We start from the raw sequence: 19,186 nt of genomic DNA on the forward strand, positions 1-19,186 counted from the left end.
CACCACCTGCTTAAATTTTATTACAACAAATAGTTATAACAAATATTAGATTAAAATAAATACTTTTTCTCTTTGCTGTAATGGTTCTGTTAGTCCACAAGGTGGAGCTATGCGATGTGTAGTTATGAATAAATACACTATATTGCCAAAAGTATTCGCTCACCCATCCAAATAATCAGAATCAGGTGTTCCAATCACTTCCATGGCCACAGGTGTATAAAATCAAGCACCTAGGCATGCAGACTGTTTTTACAAACATTTGTGAAAGAATGGGTCGCTCTCAGGAGCTCAGTGAATTCCAGCGTGGAACTGTGATAGGATGCCACCTGTGCAACAAATCCAGTCGTGAAATTTCCTCGCTCCTAAATATACCACAGTCAACTGTCAGCTGTATTATAAGAACGTGGAAGTGTTTGGGAACGACAGCAACTCAGCCACGAAGTGGTAGGCCACGTAAACTGACGGAGCGGGGTCAGCGGATGCTGAGGCGCATAGTGCGAAGAGGTCGCCAACTTTCTGCAGAGTCAATCGCTACAGACCTCCAAACTTCATGTGGCCTTCAGATTAGCTCAAGAACAGTGCGCAGAGAGCTTCATGGAATGGGTTTCCATGGCCGAGCAGCTGCATCCAAGCCATACATCACCAAGTGCAATGCAAAGCGTCGGATGCAGTGGTGTAAAGCACGCCGCCACTGGACTCTAGAGCAGTGGAGACGCGTTCTCTGGAGTGACGAATCGCGCTTCTCCATCTGGCAATCTGATGGACGAGTCTGGGTTTGGCGGTTGCCAGGAGAACGGTACTTGTCTGACTGCATTGTGCCAAGTGTAAAGTTTGGTGGAGGGGGGATTATGGTGTGGGGTTGTTTTTCAGGAGCTGGGCTTGGCCCCTTAGTTCCAGTGAAAGGAACTCTGAATGCTTCAGCATACCAAGACATTTTGGACAATTCCATGCTCACAACTTTGTGGGAACAGTTTGGAGCCGGCCCCTTCCTCTTCCAACATGACTGTGCACCAGTGACCAAAGCAAGGTCCATAAAGACATGGATGACAGAGTCTGGTGTGGATGAACTTGACTGGCCTGCACAGAGTCCTGACCTCAACCCGATAGAACACCTTTGGGATGAATTAGAGTGGAGACTGAGAGCCAGGCCTTCTCGTCCAACATCAGTGTGTGACCTCACAAATGCGCTTCTGGAAGAATGGTCAAAAATTCCCATAAACACACTCCTAAACCTTGTGGACAGCCTTCCCAGAAGAGTTGAAGCTGTTATAGCTGTAAAGGGTGGACCGACGTCATATTGAACCCTATGGATTAGGAATGGGATGTCACTTAAGTTCATATGCGAGTCAAGGCAGGTGAGCGAATACTTTTGGCAATATAGTGTATCATTTTCCGCTAATGCAATACCTCTTTATACAATAATAACATTTAATTAATAACATTTTGGTATTTGGAAGCATATTACATTAGACTCTGCTGAATAAGTCTTTATCTGATTCAGTCTAAGCACTCTGATCATTAATTCAAATTCAGCAGCTTTCAGTCCTCTTATTGTATTGAATATTGTTATATTCTGTAATCATATGGGGGAGGTTGTGTGTTTTATTTTCCAACATAAATGTAAGATTTTACAGACCTTTGTTTTATTAGAGGAGAAACACATAGAATAACACGAGCAAACAAGTGTATATGTTCGAAAAAGTGCATAAGCTGTAACCGTGTTACTGCGTTAGTGTATGAGTATGAATGTAGAGTGTTGACTATGTTCTCTGGACTCCTGGAGAAAATACACACAAAGAAATATGATCACCTCTGAACTGTGAGTCAGTGTTAGCACTAAATCACAGTTATCACAGACTTTACCTTTATTCTTCAGAGTCTCTCTGCTGTAGGACACGTACTTCATGATTGTTTGTTTGTTTGTATGAGCAGCAATTGCAGCTACAGTAACAGAGCAGATCACACACTTTTTCCCTCTCTGCCGTAGGACACATACTTCTTTAACCAATCAGTACAGATGTTCTCCAGATAAAATTTGTCAAAAGGAGCAGCTTCAACAGAATTCTGTTTGTTTTTGGAGATAACAGCCTGAGGTTTAGCTGCAGGTGACATAATCCAGACTGGTGAAATCTTCTCCATCAAATCCTAACTGCTCATAACCTCTAATAGTCTCACTGTCATCAATCTGACAGCTGTACATCTACTGTAGTGTGTGAACATATGTATATCTTAACATATTAATGTAAATACACAGTAGAGGTAAAAGCTGAGTGTGTTTTAGTCTCACCTTAGTCTTAGTTTTAGTGTCATTTTAGATAAAAATGTAAGTTGCTCTGGATAAGGGTATTTGTCAAACACTGCAAATGTGAAGTACATTGGAAATGCATGTATATAGAAGCAATCTTGAAAGTCATTATATACAAGTAGCTTTACTTCATTACCCCATACACCAGTATTTGTTTTTTACTACTATTCTTTACACAATACCTGTCACTCCGCTTTACAAACTCATCAAACACACAGTTGCAATGGTTTAAGCATTACATAGACCAACAGGTGTGTACTTTTACACATAATAGACTTTTATTCTTGATGTATTTATGTGGCAACTAGCTGGCCCTCACGTCAGGACATGCCTCAAACATTTCATTATTTCTTCAGAAGCAGCCTTTGCCATAAAGGTGCCTGATTTGAGTACATGACTTATGACACAGTGATGTGAACTTTTAAATTAGTTTAGTGAGTGTTTAGTGAACACACACCACTTAACTTAAATTCTAATTCTAAATGGGTACTTTTGTATTATAGTTTAATAAACCGAAATATGTAATCAGTAATGTTGTGAATGTTTCACTTAGGAGATATTTGTGTAACATTTAGGAGTCTAACAGTCTGCTTACAACACCAAAGTCTTCAGGAAAACCTGTTTGCTCTTATAATCTTCTCCATTATATGAAACAAGTTTCCTGTTATGCAATATTTCTTTTTTGCTTATTTCCAGTTTTAGTTAAGGACGCAGTGCAGGTATTCATTCGAATCTATCAAGCATTTTATCTGTACTATAGATGTCATCAGGCATTATTACTGGATCAGAAAAAACTTTAGTAAACCAATGATTAGCTAAAGTCTGTGTGTGTGTGTATGAGTGTGCACAATCACTCAGGAAATCTTAAACTTTTTAGATGATGAGCAGCTCCAATTAAGTATTATAATATGGACTATAATATGGATACCTTTATTCTCACTAATTTCTACATAAACATAGAAATAAATTAGAATTTCCCTAAACGAATTTACATTTGTTTCTATCTTTTATTAATGTTATTATTGTTTATGCCTAGTACTGGTACCAAAGGTAACACGGCTCTGTGTCCCTAATGATTACAGGCCAGTAGCGCTGACCACTCATTTAATAAAAGTTTTTGAGAGACTGATCCTGACTTCCATTCCACCCCCCATCAAACCCTTCCTTGATCCCCTACAGTTTGCCTATCAGCCTCAACTCAGTGGACGATGCCATTATACATCTGCTTCACCCACCTAGAGAAACCGGGGAGCTCTGTGAGGTTTATGTTTTTCGACTTCTCAAATGCTATTAACACCATCAGGCCCACCCTACTGGGAGAGAAGTTGAAGAACATGAATGTGTACGCTCATCTGGTTTCATGGATTATGGACTACCTCACCGGACGTCCCCAGTATGCCCGAATACAAAACTGTGTCCTCGACACCATGATCTGCAGCACTGGTGTTCCTCAGGGAACGGTTCTTTGTCCCTTCCTCTTCACCAGGTATACATCAGGATTCCAGACACAATTTGGAATCCTGCCACCTTCAGAAATTCTCTCATGACTCTGTGATTGTCGGGAGGTAACACTTTGGAGTATCAGACAGCAGTGGACAACTTTGTCACGTGGTGTGAGCTCAATCACCTACAGCTTAATGTTGGGAAAACAAAAGAACTGGTAGCTGGACTTTAGAAAATCCAGAGCCTCAGTCTCTCCGTTGTCTGTCCATGGTGAGAAAGCTGAAATTTGTTGAGGATTACAAATACCTGGGAGTTCATATTGACAACAAACTGGACTGGACACTAAACTCAACAGCGCTCTAGAAGAAAGATCAGAGTAGGCTGTGTTTCCTGAGGAGGCTCAGGTCCTTCAACGTCTGCAACATCATACTGCAGATTTTCTATGAGTCTGTGGTGTCTAGTGTCATTTTCTATGCAGCGGTCTGTTGGGGAAGTAACATGAAGGTGGCAGAGAAAAAACTGGACAGACTAATCAGGGGGGCTGGCTTCGTACTTGACATGGACCTGGACCCAGTTCACGTTGTTGTTGAGAGACGAATGCTGTCAAAACTCCATTCAATCCTGGACAACCCTTCTCATCCACTACACAGTGTGCTGGTTGATCAGAAGAGCACATTCAGCCAGAGACTGATCACTACCAAGTGTTGTACTAAGTGCTTAAGATCTTTCATCCCTTTGGCAATCAAAGTAAGAATAAATTTTACTACGGGGCAATCCAGAGTCAAGGTCTGAGAACAGGCAATAGGCCGTACTATAAACGGTTGGGCTAAGCACATTAGCAAACAGTCAATTCCTTACCCTCAAACACTCAAAAAGAACCACAATGATATTCTCGGTCTTAGCATACACCTAGACAACTAGTAGACAAGGCAGAGCAAACACAGCAAATGAGCACAAGACAGACACAGGAAGTGATGAAGGAGTCTTCTTATAGGCTGCAAGAGTCAGCTAACCAGGTAGGGCGTGGCACCAAGTACACTGGGGGAACCATAGGCTTCTTCCTGGACGGAAGACACAAATCAAAAGAAAATTAATACAAAAGGGACATAACAGATGGGAAATAGAGTCCATGGTTTGGCTTGACCTGAAGGTGTACTGTACATATAATTACTCAGACTCATAAGCTCCTTGTGCGGGGGTTTAAACTAAACTAAACTAAAAAAACAAGATCTGCAACAACAAAATTATTAGGTGTAAATATTTAAAAATATTTAGGTGTGACTCAGGTGTGACTCAGGTGCATGTTAGGTACAACCCTAGCTGTCTGAAATGTCACAGTGAGGTCACATAAGTGGATGTTTTATGAGAAATAAAACTAGATAAAATATTAATCGATAACAACATTTATAACTAAAATATAGATACCTTTATTCACATTCATTTCTACATTCAAATAAATTATAAGTTCCCTAAATAACATTACAATTGTTTCTGTAGTTTATTATTGTTTATTTATTTCTGTACTTCCTAGATTTTAAGTTTTTTGTAGATCTATGACATGCATATCAACCTCATGTAATCAGCTACACTTACACTCCAGAAAATATCTCCTGTATATGTATATATATGTAAACATGTATGCATGTATGGTTACAAACAAGTCAAACCACATTTGGTTTCAGAATGAATACTGAACACACCCTTCATACCAAGCCTCATCAGTCTGGTACATCAGGTGAGACCCAGGTTTTGTTTCTGCATGTTAGGTAAAACCCTCACTGTCTGAAATGTCACAGTATACAGTGAAGCCACATGAGTGAATGCTCCATTAGAAATAAAACTAGATGAATATTATTTGTTAACAACATTTATAACTAAAATGGATAACTTTATTCTCATACATTTCTACATCAATATAGGAATAAATTATAATTTCCCTAAATAAATTTACATTGTTTCTGTAGTTTATTATTGTTTATTTATTTCTGTATTTCCTAGATTTTAAGTTCTTTGTAGATCTAACAGGCATATCAATCTCATGTAACCAACCACATTTACTCCAGACAAATAAAAAACCCTCCTGTATGTGAATAGATGTAAATATGTATGCATGTATGGTTACAAACAAGTGCAACACAATAAATCTCATTTCATTTTGGAATGAATACTGAACACACCCTTTATTCCATGCCTCTTCAGTCATTTTATCCAGGCACAGTTTCCATGTAATTGTGTACCATTTATACATAAGTATATGTTTTTAATTGCTAGTGTTAGAGAAACCTGACAATTCATGGGTGTGTTGTCCAACAAAAAGTCCAACCCTCTGACTTTTTTGAATAAACATTTTGATGTTTGGAAGCATATTAAATTAGACTGTGCTGAATAAGTCTTTATCCGATTCCATCTGAGCACTCTGATCATTAACTCAAATTCACCAGCTTTCAGTCCTCTATTGTTATATTCCTTAATCATCTGGGGGAGGTTGTGTGTTTTATTTTTCCACGTAAATGTAAAAATTGCAGAGATTTTACAGATTTTTCTTTTATCAGAAGAGAAGCACTGAGAGTAACATTGGCAAATGAGTGCACATGTCCTAAAAAAGTGCATTAGCTGTAACCGTGTTACTGTGTTAGTGTATGAGTATGAATGTAGAGTGTTGCCTCTGTTCTCTGGACTCCTGAAAAAATACACAGAAAGAAACATGATCACCTCTGAACTGTGATTCAGTGTTAGCACTAAAGAACCATATTACATTTATTACATAATCACACTGTGAACGTGTCTTACATTCTCTGTTCAGGAGATAGTCATTTTTGTAGTCGTTTTTCTTCTGAGGCTGTAAATGATTCAAGGTTAATATTTGGAGTAAACATTAAAAATAAACAGTTCATTTCATTTGGAATATTGTTGACTGATCAAAGGCTCACTTACGGTTCATGTTTTGTGGAACTTGTTTGAAATCTGAAAGAGAGATCATGAACAAACCATCATTATAAAAGTGTTCGTACTGTATTAGACCTACATAAGAACTGAGAGATTTCACTGGTCAACATCAGATTAGAGTTTGGACTGAAATCCAAACATTTCTGTTCTCTGAAAACACCACTTCTGTCTTCTCTTACCTGATTTTTTCTTCCAGATGAGAAATCCAACAAAAACAGCAATAACCAAGACTGCAGCAAGAACACCAATACGCAGTACACCAGATCCTCCATCTGTTAAATCACCAGACTCTTTATTATTTACTGTATTGATACATCAGCTTTCACACTATAAATGCGTTTTACAGTAAAATGTTTCTTCTACCTCTCGGGATGATCTTCACGATCTCCTTGTCCAGGCTGCTGTGCTGAACCACACAGGTGTAGTTGTGTTTCTGCAGCTCCTCAGCTGAGACTTTCAGAATGCTTCTCTTCTGGAAGCTTCCATCCTGGTTTGGTAACGTCTCCCTGAGCTCCACGTCCTCAAGCATGACCTCTCCATCCTTCTTCCAGGTGATCACCACTTCTTTAGGGTAGAAACCTGTAGTGTGACACACCACATCTGGAGACGAGTGTTTGTGGAAGATGGATACCTCAGGACGAACTGTAGAGACACACAGAGACATCAATATTAACACCATGAGTTGTTGTGAAGGAGGATGTTAATGTGTAAATATCAGACTGTGTGTGTTGTAGTGAAGGAGTGTGTCAATAGTGTACATACTGTGTGTGTGTGAGAGAGAGAGAGAGATACAGATAAAGAATGTTTTGTTTGTGTAAGCAGTAGTTGCAGCTACGGTAACAGAGCAGATCACAGACTTTACCTTTCCTTTCCAGAGTCTCTCTGCCATGGGACGCGTATTTTTTTAACCATTCAATACAGATGTTCTCCAGATAATATTTCTCAAAAGGAGCAGCTCCTGCAAAATTCAGTTTGTTTTTGGAGATAACAGCCTGAGGTTTAGCTGCAGTCCAGGTGACATGTTCCAGATCCAGACTGATGAAATCTTCTCCATCATATCCTAACTGCTCATAACCTCTAATAGTCCCATCATCATGGATCTCACAGCCGTACATCCTCTGTAGCGTGTGAAACCCTGTAGACACACACAAGTTCAGTTGAGCTCAAGTCTCCTTCTACACATTCTTAATTCATTATCTCAGCCAAATAAAAATTAAATCTCAGCGAATATAGATAGATAGATAGATAGATAGATAGATAGATAGATAGATAGATAGATAGATAGATAGATAGATAGATAGATAGATAGATATTACTGTGAATACACATAAAGATGAAAGCTGAGAGAGTTTCAGTCTCACCTCCAGTCTGATTAAAGCGCTGCATTAGTGTGATCACATCTGCTTTGTAGGTCTCTTGTTGAGCATTCTGAATCTGTGTCCCACTGGTCCAGTAGTCTGGATCATCATCACTGATCTTCTTTATCCACTCAGTTTTTGGGATGTATTTCCTTATGTTACTGTCATAGTACACAAATGGCTCTCCATCAACCAGACCAACCTCAGTGTATTCTGGGAAATTTATTCCTGGTGTGACTGCAGTGTAGAGGTACTGGAGTGTATATGTGACTGTAGTGGTAATAAAAATATTATTTTGACACAATGACTGTACGTTTTATTAAACAGGAAAGTCTGCAAATTTCAGACACTGTAACCAGACTACATTCTGTAGATATGGTTAGTTTTACAGTGGGTGTGTCTTTTACCCCCAACCATTTAAGTAAGGGACACTTTTGTGGGTCTGTATGGTATTACCTAACACGCTTAAAATGGTACATTGGCTAACTTTATGTTGTAAGTATAGCTATATTACATAATTAATAGTAAGCTATATAAATAAAATGTTCATTTGTAGTTGTAGATTTTTGCAGGTATATTGGTTTTATCATTGTCAGGATTTTACAGCTTTTACTCAGGTGTGACTGAAGTACCATTCGCTAACTAGCTGACATTAGCCATCATTTTATTTGAAGTAATGTAAATATGTAGCTAATGAAAGGTATCAACTTAAAACCTACTGGTAATCAGCAGTCAACATTTGAACAACATTTAAAAAATTTGAAAACAAAAATCAAATACAAGATAAAAAAAATATATTGCTGCTCTCCAAGATTTAAATCTGGTTCTGACAGCTGTACACACCTGTAAGGTTTAATAATGTTATATTATTTATTTTGTCTGTTTTTGTTTTCTTATTTTCCATTACATTCTCCACACTAGTAGTGGTGGAACAGAATTCAATCCAATCAGGATTCAGGATTCAGGTGCATCATCAGATGCGAGGTATGTTTATAGGTATATAGTGCCATCTTGTTTGCAAAGCAAATACATGGTTATTTGCTAGGGAAATGACTCCCTTGCAAATAACCATGTATTTGCTTTGCAAACATTTCTGGCATTTGTTTTGCCCTGCAGGACCTTTCAATTATTTGAAAGATCATATAAAGCATGTAATAAGTCACTGTGTTAAACACCCTGACAGTAGAGTGCACATATCCTTTAATCGCTCATTCAGTTCACCTCATGCGTACCTGTAGACTTTTTTTTTCTTCTCTGGGTTGAAAATTGTACTTGGTTGAATATTAAACGAACTGGAAAAGCGTTTTGTCCGCTTTTAAATTACACACGCATATTCTCATATATTTTCATTTTGTGTATCTGTCCTGTAGTGTATTGTCTTGTCTGTTTGCACTGTCGTTTGTCTTGCACTGTTTGTACTAGGTTGCACATGATGCACTTTATGTTGCTAGGACAACATAGTAAACAAGTCCTTAGCTCTGTGTTGTTTTATGTAGCACCATGGTCGTGGAGAAACGCTGCTTCATCTCACTATGTACTGCGTCAGCTATATATGGTTGAAATGACTAAAAGTTTCTTGACTTGACTCAACTTTATTCTCAACCTGTACAGAACGAGTACCCAGCCAGGGCAAAGATCAAAAAATCCTTTCTTAAGCAGAAAAAAAGCCTGAGAGTATCTACACATGCAGCATACTACAAGAAAGGGAAGAAGCTCACAATCAAAGAAGACAAACTATTACCCCTAAACAAAACACAGGTCCAACACCAAATGGCAAAATCAACACATAGAAAAAAGATGGTAATGTTTTAATCAAACTGCATGCTGACACACCCACCTACATAATTCATACCACACCTTTATTGTGTATACAATGTTATATTCTTGGAATCATACACACCAGTTTTATTTGAAACTTTTTTCTAAATTACAGCCAAACAGTTGTATTTTTGTTTTGCCTGTCGGCAGAGTGGTAACGTTCTCTGGGGCTATGAATCACGCTTCATTATCAGTTGTTCTTGTTGAGCAAATGTTCTATTCTATTCTAAGAAGTACACTGATCAGGCATAACATTATGAGCAGTGAGAGGTGAAGTGAATAAGACTGAGTATCTCCTCATCATGGCACCTGTTAGTGGGTGGGATATATTAGGCAGCAAGTCAACATTTTGTCCTCAAAGTTGATGTGTTAGAAGCAGGAAAAATGGACAAGCGTAAGGATTTGAGCGAGTTTGACGAAGGGCCAAATTGTGATGGCTAGACCACTGGATCAGAGCATCTCCAAAACTGCAGCTCGGTCTGCAGTGGTCAGTATCTATCAAAAGTGGTCCAAGGAAGGAACAGTGGTGAACCGGCGACAGGGTCATGGGCGGTCAAGGCTCATTAGTGCACATGGGGAGCAAAGGCTGGACCGTGTGATCCGATCCAACAGACGAGCTACTGTTGCTCAAATTACTGAAGAAGTTAATGCTGGTTCTGATAGAAAGGTGTAAGCTTTGAGACACATGTTCACTCTTACAAATAAAATTGCATAATAAAATTGAAAAAATTGAAAAAAAAAAAAAAGTGTCAGAATACACATTGCATGATGGGTCAAGGCTGTTTTGGCAGCAAAACAGGGACCAACACAATTTTAGGCAGGTGGTCATAATGTTATGCCTGATCAGTGTAGATGTTACACATAGTAATTAAACAGTGGCATGTAAATAGGATTTGATAACACTAAGCAAAAGCAGAACCTCTTGGGTGCCTTTTCATTCTTTTCACAATATCTGTACAGTACATTATTAAGATTAAGTTAACGCTACTGAACTCACCTGAGTAAGACCGATGAACAGAGAATGAAATCCAGAGAAGATTGATTAAAGTGCAGCGAATCATTGCAAAAAGAAAGAGAAAAATAATAAAAACATTAACTATTTCTCTATTACATTCTTAGTGCTTTGTGACTGACTGTGTGTTCAGTTCACTTTATAGACTCCTTATATACCGTCTCCTCCTTCCTACATTTAAAACCACTCCTTTATTCTATTTGCGTTTCGGTTTTTTTCCATAAGGTTTGTTCATTTTTACTTTCATTTCTGTAAAAAATAAACCCTGTTTTTTTCTGTTTCGTGTAACATAGAACAACTACAACTAAGTTCTTCTGTGAGGTTTCTTGGGTTATGGAAGAAAATCCAGTGGCCTGCACAGAGCCCTGGGCTCAAATGTTTTTCAATTCAGTTTGATTTATTTAACAGATTTCACAATGCACATTGTCACAAAGCAGCTTTAGAGAAATACAGACCTCAGAAATTAAAATTTCTAATTCCCACAGACACACTCCAAAATCTAGATGAAAGCCTGCAAAGAAGAGTGGATGCTGTTTTAGCCACAAAAGGGCAGGATCAAATTCATATTAATATTAATGTCAAGGTTTTGGAAAGAGATGTCCAACAGGCTCATTTATTTGCAATGATTAAGCATCCAACTACCTTCTGTCATATAGTGCATGTAAGAATGCTTTTTACTGAATTCAGCTCTGCCTTCAAAACAATAACCACAGAAACTGGTCAAATGATTGTGGGAATTCTCCCTCACCCTGGTGTTGGACACTGGACTACCTGACAACTATAGACTGTTTGGATTGGATGCAATACCAGGTCCATTACATCAATATCTCCACTTCCTATACCAGCTGAGGAGAGATAGGCCACCTTGACCACATTTTACATGTCACTGACTATGCCAACTGTTTTGCATCTTTTTCCATGTTTCTAATATAAACATATCCTTGTTTATGTTTATGAATGCATTTTTTGTACGTATGTATCAGTACAAAATCAAAAGACATTCATATAAATTTGAAGACGGAAAGAAGTTTAGGCATTTTAGGAGTTTTAGGCTGATGATAGCCTAGTCTGTGACCTAGTGAACCAGTGTTAATGTATTCACTGATAGAGACTTCAAAGCACTTGTAAACATTGCTCTGGACAAGGGCGTCTACCAAATGCCAGAAATGTAAATGTAAATGCAAGAAGCTATATGCATTGGAATACTTATTTTCCCTTAATGTATACAACATTCATTGATAAACAATGTCTTCATGCACGCTCCATCTATAATCAGGTGGTAGCTCAGTGTAGCTCAGGTACAGAACAATGGTCATATTCTTCACAGCATTCAGAAATGTCTATGTTGATAATTGCTGTAGGAAAAAAAATGCTGTGTTTAGCATGCTCATGTCATCAGCTGCCGAAGTTTGTAAAAAGTCATTTGTACAGTGTAACCTGGGGTAACGATCGCATGTTTTAAATAATGTAAATTGCTCTGGATAAGAGTGCTGAAAATGTAAAGTACTTTGGAAATGGATGTACGTAGAAGCAATCTTGAATGCCGTGTATATACACGTAGCTTTATTTCATTATCCCATACACCAGTATTTGTTTTTTTATTATATTCCACTCCAGTAAACACAGCTATTCATTACACAAACAAATTCATCAAACACACAATTGTAATGGTTTAAGCATTACGTAGATAAATGTTTGTGGTTAATAGAAAATAAGCGGATGTGTACTTTTCTATAACAGCAGCTCTAACAATAGACCCAGCTGTAATGAAATCACAGGTTACATCAGTGCATTATTGTTCCCAAATGAACAGGACATTCATAGGGTTTAGTAAACACTCCAATTTTTATGATTTAGAACAGGTGGATATTAGTACAGGTAGACATTAGAAATAAAAATAATTTAGACTATATATTCCTTGATTGTATTAGGCAAAATAAAGCACTTTGGAAATGGATGTGTGGATGTATGTATGTGAAAAAAAATATATATATTTGTCACATATACATTACAGCACAGTGAAATTCTTTCTTCGCATATCCCATCCTTGGAGGTCGTGGTCAGAGCGCAGGGTCAGCCATGATACGGCGCCCCTGGAGCAGAGAGGGTTAAGGGCCTTGCTCAAGGGCCCAACAGTGGCAACTTGGCGGTGCTGGGGCTTGAACCCCTGATCTTCCGGTCAACGACCCAGAGCCTTAACCACTTCAGCCACCACTGCCCCTATGTATGTAGTAGCAAACTTGAATGTATATGTGCTGGACACAGACACACACACACACACAAAAATTGTCCTGTTTGCACACACGTCACTTTACATTAAACTTTACACTTTATATTGATCCTGTTTACATGTTAACTTTAATATTTGCACTCACTGTCAACACTATTCTTTTGCAGAGTCGGTCTACATGTTTGTCTGCACTGTCTTGTCTTGTCATCCTGTTCACTTCTGTTGTATGTCTAGTTTAAAGATTGCACCTTAAGTATAGTTTAGTTTTATCTCTATGTTTAGCTCCATGTTTGTCTGCGTCACTGAATTTTGTCTTTGTTGTGTGTAGCACCTTTGGTCTAGGAGGAACGTTGTTTCATTTCACTGTGTACTGCATCAGCTATATATGGTTGAAGTGACAATAAAGCTTCTTTGAATTTGACTTTGAAGTAGCTTCACTTCACATAACTTGAACTTTAAACAGCTACATTTGTACTGAAGTTTAATAAACCAAAATATGTAATCATTGATATTGCAAATCCTTTTCTTAAGAGATATTTGTGCAACATTTATGACCACAGTCTCCAATGATTTGTAACACTTAGTGTGATAACACAGATGAGAGGTATTTTCTTTTACAATTGCTCTTAAAATCAAAAGTGTTCAAAGTTTTTGTTTTTACTAGTGTTTAAACTTCCTGTTCCCACAAGTATTCCTGTTATGTGGCAAGACAAGCTATTCTTGGCTTTTAGGTTTGACTTCGGTGTAGTTTCGGCTTCTTCTCAAGATCCGGATTTCTGTAAAGATGCTTTGTGACAATGTTCATGATAAAAGCACTATATAAATAAACTGAATTAAATTACTGGACAAATTTGTCTTAATAATATCAATTTCACTTGCAGCATAGCTGTGTTCATCTATATTTTATTCTCATTTAGCAACAATCCTTGATTGGGTCTGCGTCCTGATATTTCTAAATTAAAAAAAAAAAGAGAGAAAAAAATAGAAAAATTAGCTGCCTTATTAATTTCCTTCCATTTATCTATCATTCTATCTTCAAAGGTGTCTATCATCCATAAGCATTTAGAATTAAGTGATTTGTTTTAATGAAACAGTCACACACGGCATAATAACAGAACAAACTGATTAAAACTTACACATCATTTATTGTGAGATTTTAACATATCACTGTAATACAGGCACAGGAAAATCTGAATTTTTTTTTTGCAAACTTTAGCAATGGAGGTGGGATTTCTTTGCATTTTTGCCTGATTTTTCATAACAAACTTGATTTGGAACACCAATAATATTACAAAATAATATTCTATATATAGAAAGTTTTAGAGTTTGTGTGTGTGTAATTGGCAAAAGGTGCGTGTGTGATTAGAACTCCAGAACGTGCAGGTTCAGAAATGTGACAAAAGTTGACGTGACAAAATGAAGGTAAGTCTGTGGTAAGGTAAGTGAAATTGGAAAGGATGCGTGGATGTATATAGAAGCAATCTTGGATGTATATACAAGGAGCTTTATTTCACTCCAGATAACTTAAATTCCAATTATAAACAGCTTAATTTGTATTGTAGTTATTGTGAATCCTTCACTTTGTAAAATTAAAAAAAAAGTAACACTCAGAAAGTGTGATAACGCAGGAGAGAGTTATTTGCTTTTACAATTGTATAATTTAATAAATAGAGTTTTTCTTGTTCCCACAAATACTCCTGTTATGTGGCAAGAATCTTACCCTTTCTACTTAAGGGCAGGGTTTAGGTATTCATTCTCATCTAGCAATTCATTCTCATCTATTTACAGTGTTGATCTTTGCTTTTAGGTGTGACTGTTGTTGTGTGTTTAAAATAAACACAAAATTTTCCACTTTTCCTGTGGAACTGGTTTTGATGGATATGTCACAACATAAAATGAGGTCACATGGGTGTTCCATTAGAAATGAAAATAGTTTAATAGTTTTAATTCTAGGTGTCATTACTGGATCAGAAAAAAACTTTAATAAGCCAATGATTAGTGAAGTCTGAATGTGTGTCTGTATGAGTGAACATAATCACAATCTGAGGAAAGTACATGAAACTCCAGAGACTTTTTTAGATGATGAACAGCTCATTTACCAATGACACTTTTAAATCATTAACAACATTTATAACTGTAATATGGATACCTTTATTCTCAATAATTTCTACAGTAATCACTGTGTTATATATTTCTATACTTTATCTATTTATTCCCCTATTACAATCTTCCACCATAGTTTTCCTCTATGCCATGTTCTATTTTTATTTTATTATGTCTTATTCGTATTTTATTTTTATTCTTTTACATTAGTGTTAATTGGCCTATTTATTTATTTATTTATTTATATCAAAGCCAGCTGTGAAACACATTTCAAGACACGTCGTACTGTAGTATCTGACAAATAAAATTTGAATTTTACTAAAATCAATTACACTTGCAACATTGCTATAATAATCCATACTTGATTTTGTGCGCATTTATTAATAGTTCTTGAATTGGTTTGAAATGTGAATGGGTTTCCATCCTTATATTCATGAATTCAATACATAAATAAATAAAATAAAAAGAATAAGTAAAAAAAAATATCAGCTTTATAATGTACTTCTGCTTCTCTATCTTTCTATCCATAGGTGCCGATTTCTTTTTTGGCCGGTGGGTGCTCGGCAAACTGGCCCATGATAACTATTTAATAGAAACACTGTAAGTTACTAATTATAATGCTTACGTTTCCTTAGTTATTTAAAAATCAGTTTCACAAATCGAGCAAAGATCATCATCATTGACCAGTCGAGTATATGCACTTAAAAAAAAACATTCCTGTTATAATTTAGTGAAGCTACCTACACGGTATAATGAATAAATCTCTTATACTTACATCGTACCTACATCTATCCTTTTTGTTTATGATAGATGTATGTTTCTGAAATCAGTCATCGAGCGCGCGGTCTGAACAACAAAACAGGTGTTTCAACGATGACTCATCTGAACGCCTCTGATAGGCCATTGCATTCATAAAGTAAACGGAATCAAGTGTGATTGGTTATAACTCGCAACACTATAAAAACGCGGAAAAATAAATATGATGGAACAAATAAGCCCTAATATTAATTAGATATTATTACCGACATAATAATAATATTAATCATCATCATCATAATAATAATAATAATAATTTTAAAAGTCGTTTTGATTGGTTTAAATCAATGGCTCATATAACGGCTCCTAAATGCTTCAACTGAAACCTTAATATTTCATGTCTTCTCTCAAAGGGTCAGCACAATCATCAGAGACATCATAAGGAACGTGAAAAAAATAAAAATTACATTTAAATACGAGGGCGTACGTGTTCTGTCCATCAGTACAAGCAGTACATAAACTTATACACTGATGAACAAACTTAAAAATAAACAGGCATACCGTGTGCGCCTTCTAATCAAAGCTTCAGGAGACATTAGAAGACATTCTCCGACAAGAAATTCATAACACTTAAACACTCGTGTTTCTGGTATTCAAACAGGTAGCTTGATCACATGACAGGTTCAAACTAATTAAACACGCTGTGCACCTATAGGTGTCGCTTTTAGGAAATTATAATGTAACTCCAATATATTTTTTGCCAAAGTTAGCTCTTCTCTGCACAACTGTAAACTCGGCATCAGTACAAATGAGGAAAGTGTCCTACCTCATTGTGAGTACGTTGTTTTTTTTACTCTGCCAAGAAATGCAAAGTAGTGTGCTACTCTCCCAGTCACACGGCAGGAATTAGTGAGCAGAAGTTGGGCGATACCAACTTGAGCAATGGCGGTGAAATTTTTTGTATTTTTGTCTGATTCATCAAAACAAACTCACAATCGATTCGAATATACTACATATGGTTCGATTGATCATGTTAATAATAGTGGGGTGGCTGTGGTAAGTCTGTAGTAAGTGTTATTTCCTTTTAAGCAGAAATTTGCATCAGATGTGGCATCAGATCAGCCCACCCATGTTTGTGAAGGGACCCGCTTTACAAAAACAGGAAGTACATAGCAGACATATTTAACACTAGGCTACTGGCGTTATCATCTCTTAAGTTCGCAGTGGAAAGATTCTTTTTTTGTCAACATTGCCTAACCTTTGGAGCTCCATCCCACTAAAATTAAAAACAAAAACCCACTAAAATTTAAAGCTGTTAAAAATAATAAAAGACTTGAAGTCTTATAAACTATTTTTAAGACTTGACTGTTGATGATGTTGTTGCTGAAGGAAGTTACCCTATGAAAATTCCGTCTGGCAACAAAAACCCTGATGTGTGAAAATGGCCCATCCCTGGTAGCAGAACAACAGCCTCAAAATGTATGACAGTTCTGAATACTATGTTTTCCCCTAGAATTTTTCTGCTGTTATGTAGTGAGGGCAAGTAAGTTTTTGTCGTTATACTTTTTTAGGGCTGTCACTTTAACATGTTAACTCAATTAATTAGTTATGAAAAAATAACGTGATTAAAATATTTTAATGCAGTTAACACACCCTGTCCCGCCCCGCCACGCCCAAGACCTGTACATCATCTTAGCACTGCAAGCTGTAGTGACGAGCATGATGCAAAACCATGACAAAGATCTACCTGGCACTCTGAAGGGCCAATTTATATTTAAAACTCATCCAGATGGAGAAGGACCTAGCTGAATGGCAAGCTGACATGATCAACAAATGGTTGAAACTGGCTTCAGCTCTTGACCCATGTTTTAAGGGCTTGAAGTGCCTATCAAGAGGAGAGAGAGAACAGGTGTGGTCCAGCCTTGAGAAGATGCTAGAAAACAGATACTCCACAACCCTGTGTAGAGTATAAGCCAGCAAAAAAGAGAAGAATCCTCCTGCTGGGTTCTGACTCTGAATCAGAGAAGCAAATGAGCTTAGTAATCCTCTAAATCATTACAGAGCTGAGCCCAGTATTGATATGGATAAGTGTCCTCTACAGTGGTGGTCAGCTCACACAGGGGCCCATGTTAAACTGTCTTTCTTAGCATGCAAATATCTGGCCACCCCTGAAAACACTGTACCATGTGAAAGACTCTTCTCACTGGCTGGCAACATTATCCAAAAATAGAGGGCATCTTTACAATCAGAAAATGTAAACAAGTTAGTTTGTCTTAGCAACTGGTTGAATGGTAAATAAGAGGAATTGAGGTCAGTTTAACTGTTTCTGTTAACATATGAGCATTGTAGCCATTGTATGACCAAGTGCTTATGTTCAATAATAATAATAAAAATGTCATGACCATTGATGCCTAATTGATAGGCTTATGTTTAATATTATTATTATTATTAATAATAATATTATTAATAATAATAATAATAATAATAAATGTCATGACCATTGATGCCTAATTGATAGGCTTATGTTCAATATAATAATTTAAAAAAAATAAGTTATAGGCTGTTGTTCAGTAAATAAATAATATAAAAAGTATTTGTTGTAATGTCTATTTAATGCTCATTTAACAAAATAATGACTTTAAATTATCTTTTTAGGGGCAATTTCTCAGCCAATGTTCATGTGCAATTAAATGTGATTAATTAGATTAATTAATCAACACATCATGTAATTAATTAGATAAAACATTTAGATCAACTGACAGCCCTATAATTTTTGTGTAATTTACACATGTAACAGCTTCATTTTGTGTTCATAATTATGAACAAAAACAAATGTATTCATGAACATAAAAAAATGTCTGAAAAAGTATTTGGACAAGATATTTAACATATGTAATGATTACATAAATAAAAAAAAGAACTTAATAAAAGTGGCAAATTGTCATGTTGATTGTTTCTCATTAATATGCAAGTTAAAAGTTCATGGAACCAATACTAGATGTGTCTTGAAAGCAGTCACAACTGATCAGATTTTCAGGACAAGCTGAAAGCAGAAACAACAATTACAAAGGGAACAATAAGCAACAAACTGCAGTGCAATCATATCAGTAACTTATCTGCTGAAAAAGAAGCACAGTGAGGGTGCAGTATACTGTGGTTAGATTAATGAAAAAAAGGAATGCTGGGAGTCTTTTTGGCTATTACTGGATACAATT

General features: G+C 36.7%; 1 protein-coding gene and 1 pseudogene across 5 annotated transcripts; both read right to left on the bottom strand.

Annotated features, from left to right (window-relative positions):
* LOC131345372 (class I histocompatibility antigen, F10 alpha chain-like) overlaps window positions 1–1,906 on the bottom strand; it is a 43,810-nt pseudogene extending 41,904 nt beyond the window's left edge.
* A 653-nt stretch (window positions 1,907–2,559) lies between these two features.
* On the bottom strand, window positions 2,560–16,817 carry LOC131345092 (class I histocompatibility antigen, F10 alpha chain-like). Of its 5 annotated transcripts, XR_009203443.1 has the most exons (10): window positions 10,868–11,025; window positions 8,056–8,322; window positions 7,557–7,829; window positions 7,058–7,336; window positions 6,874–6,966; window positions 6,683–6,712; window positions 6,539–6,587; window positions 6,412–6,428; window positions 5,449–5,530; window positions 2,560–4,809 (listed from the first exon to the last, which is right to left on the bottom strand). XR_009203443.1 is itself a non-coding variant. In XM_058377785.1 (9 exons), the coding sequence occupies exons 1-7, from the start codon at window positions 10,929–10,931 to the stop codon at window positions 6,559–6,561; spliced, it is 1,035 nt and encodes a 344-aa protein (XP_058233768.1). In that variant the 5' UTR covers window positions 10,932–11,025; the 3' UTR covers window positions 2,560–4,809; window positions 6,412–6,428; window positions 6,539–6,558. The 5 variants fall into 5 exon arrangements, 4 of the variants coding, with proteins under 4 accessions (XP_058233768.1, XP_058233769.1, XP_058233770.1 ...); XM_058377785.1 differs by lacking the exon at window positions 5,449–5,530; XM_058377786.1 differs by lacking the exons at window positions 5,449–5,530; window positions 6,412–6,428.
* Between the last annotated feature and the right edge of the window lie 2,369 nt (window positions 16,818–19,186).

This window comes from Hemibagrus wyckioides, linkage group LG24, assembly GCF_019097595.1.
Source record: "Hemibagrus wyckioides isolate EC202008001 linkage group LG24, SWU_Hwy_1.0, whole genome shotgun sequence".
Lineage (NCBI taxonomy): Eukaryota > Metazoa > Chordata > Actinopteri > Siluriformes > Bagridae > Hemibagrus > Hemibagrus wyckioides.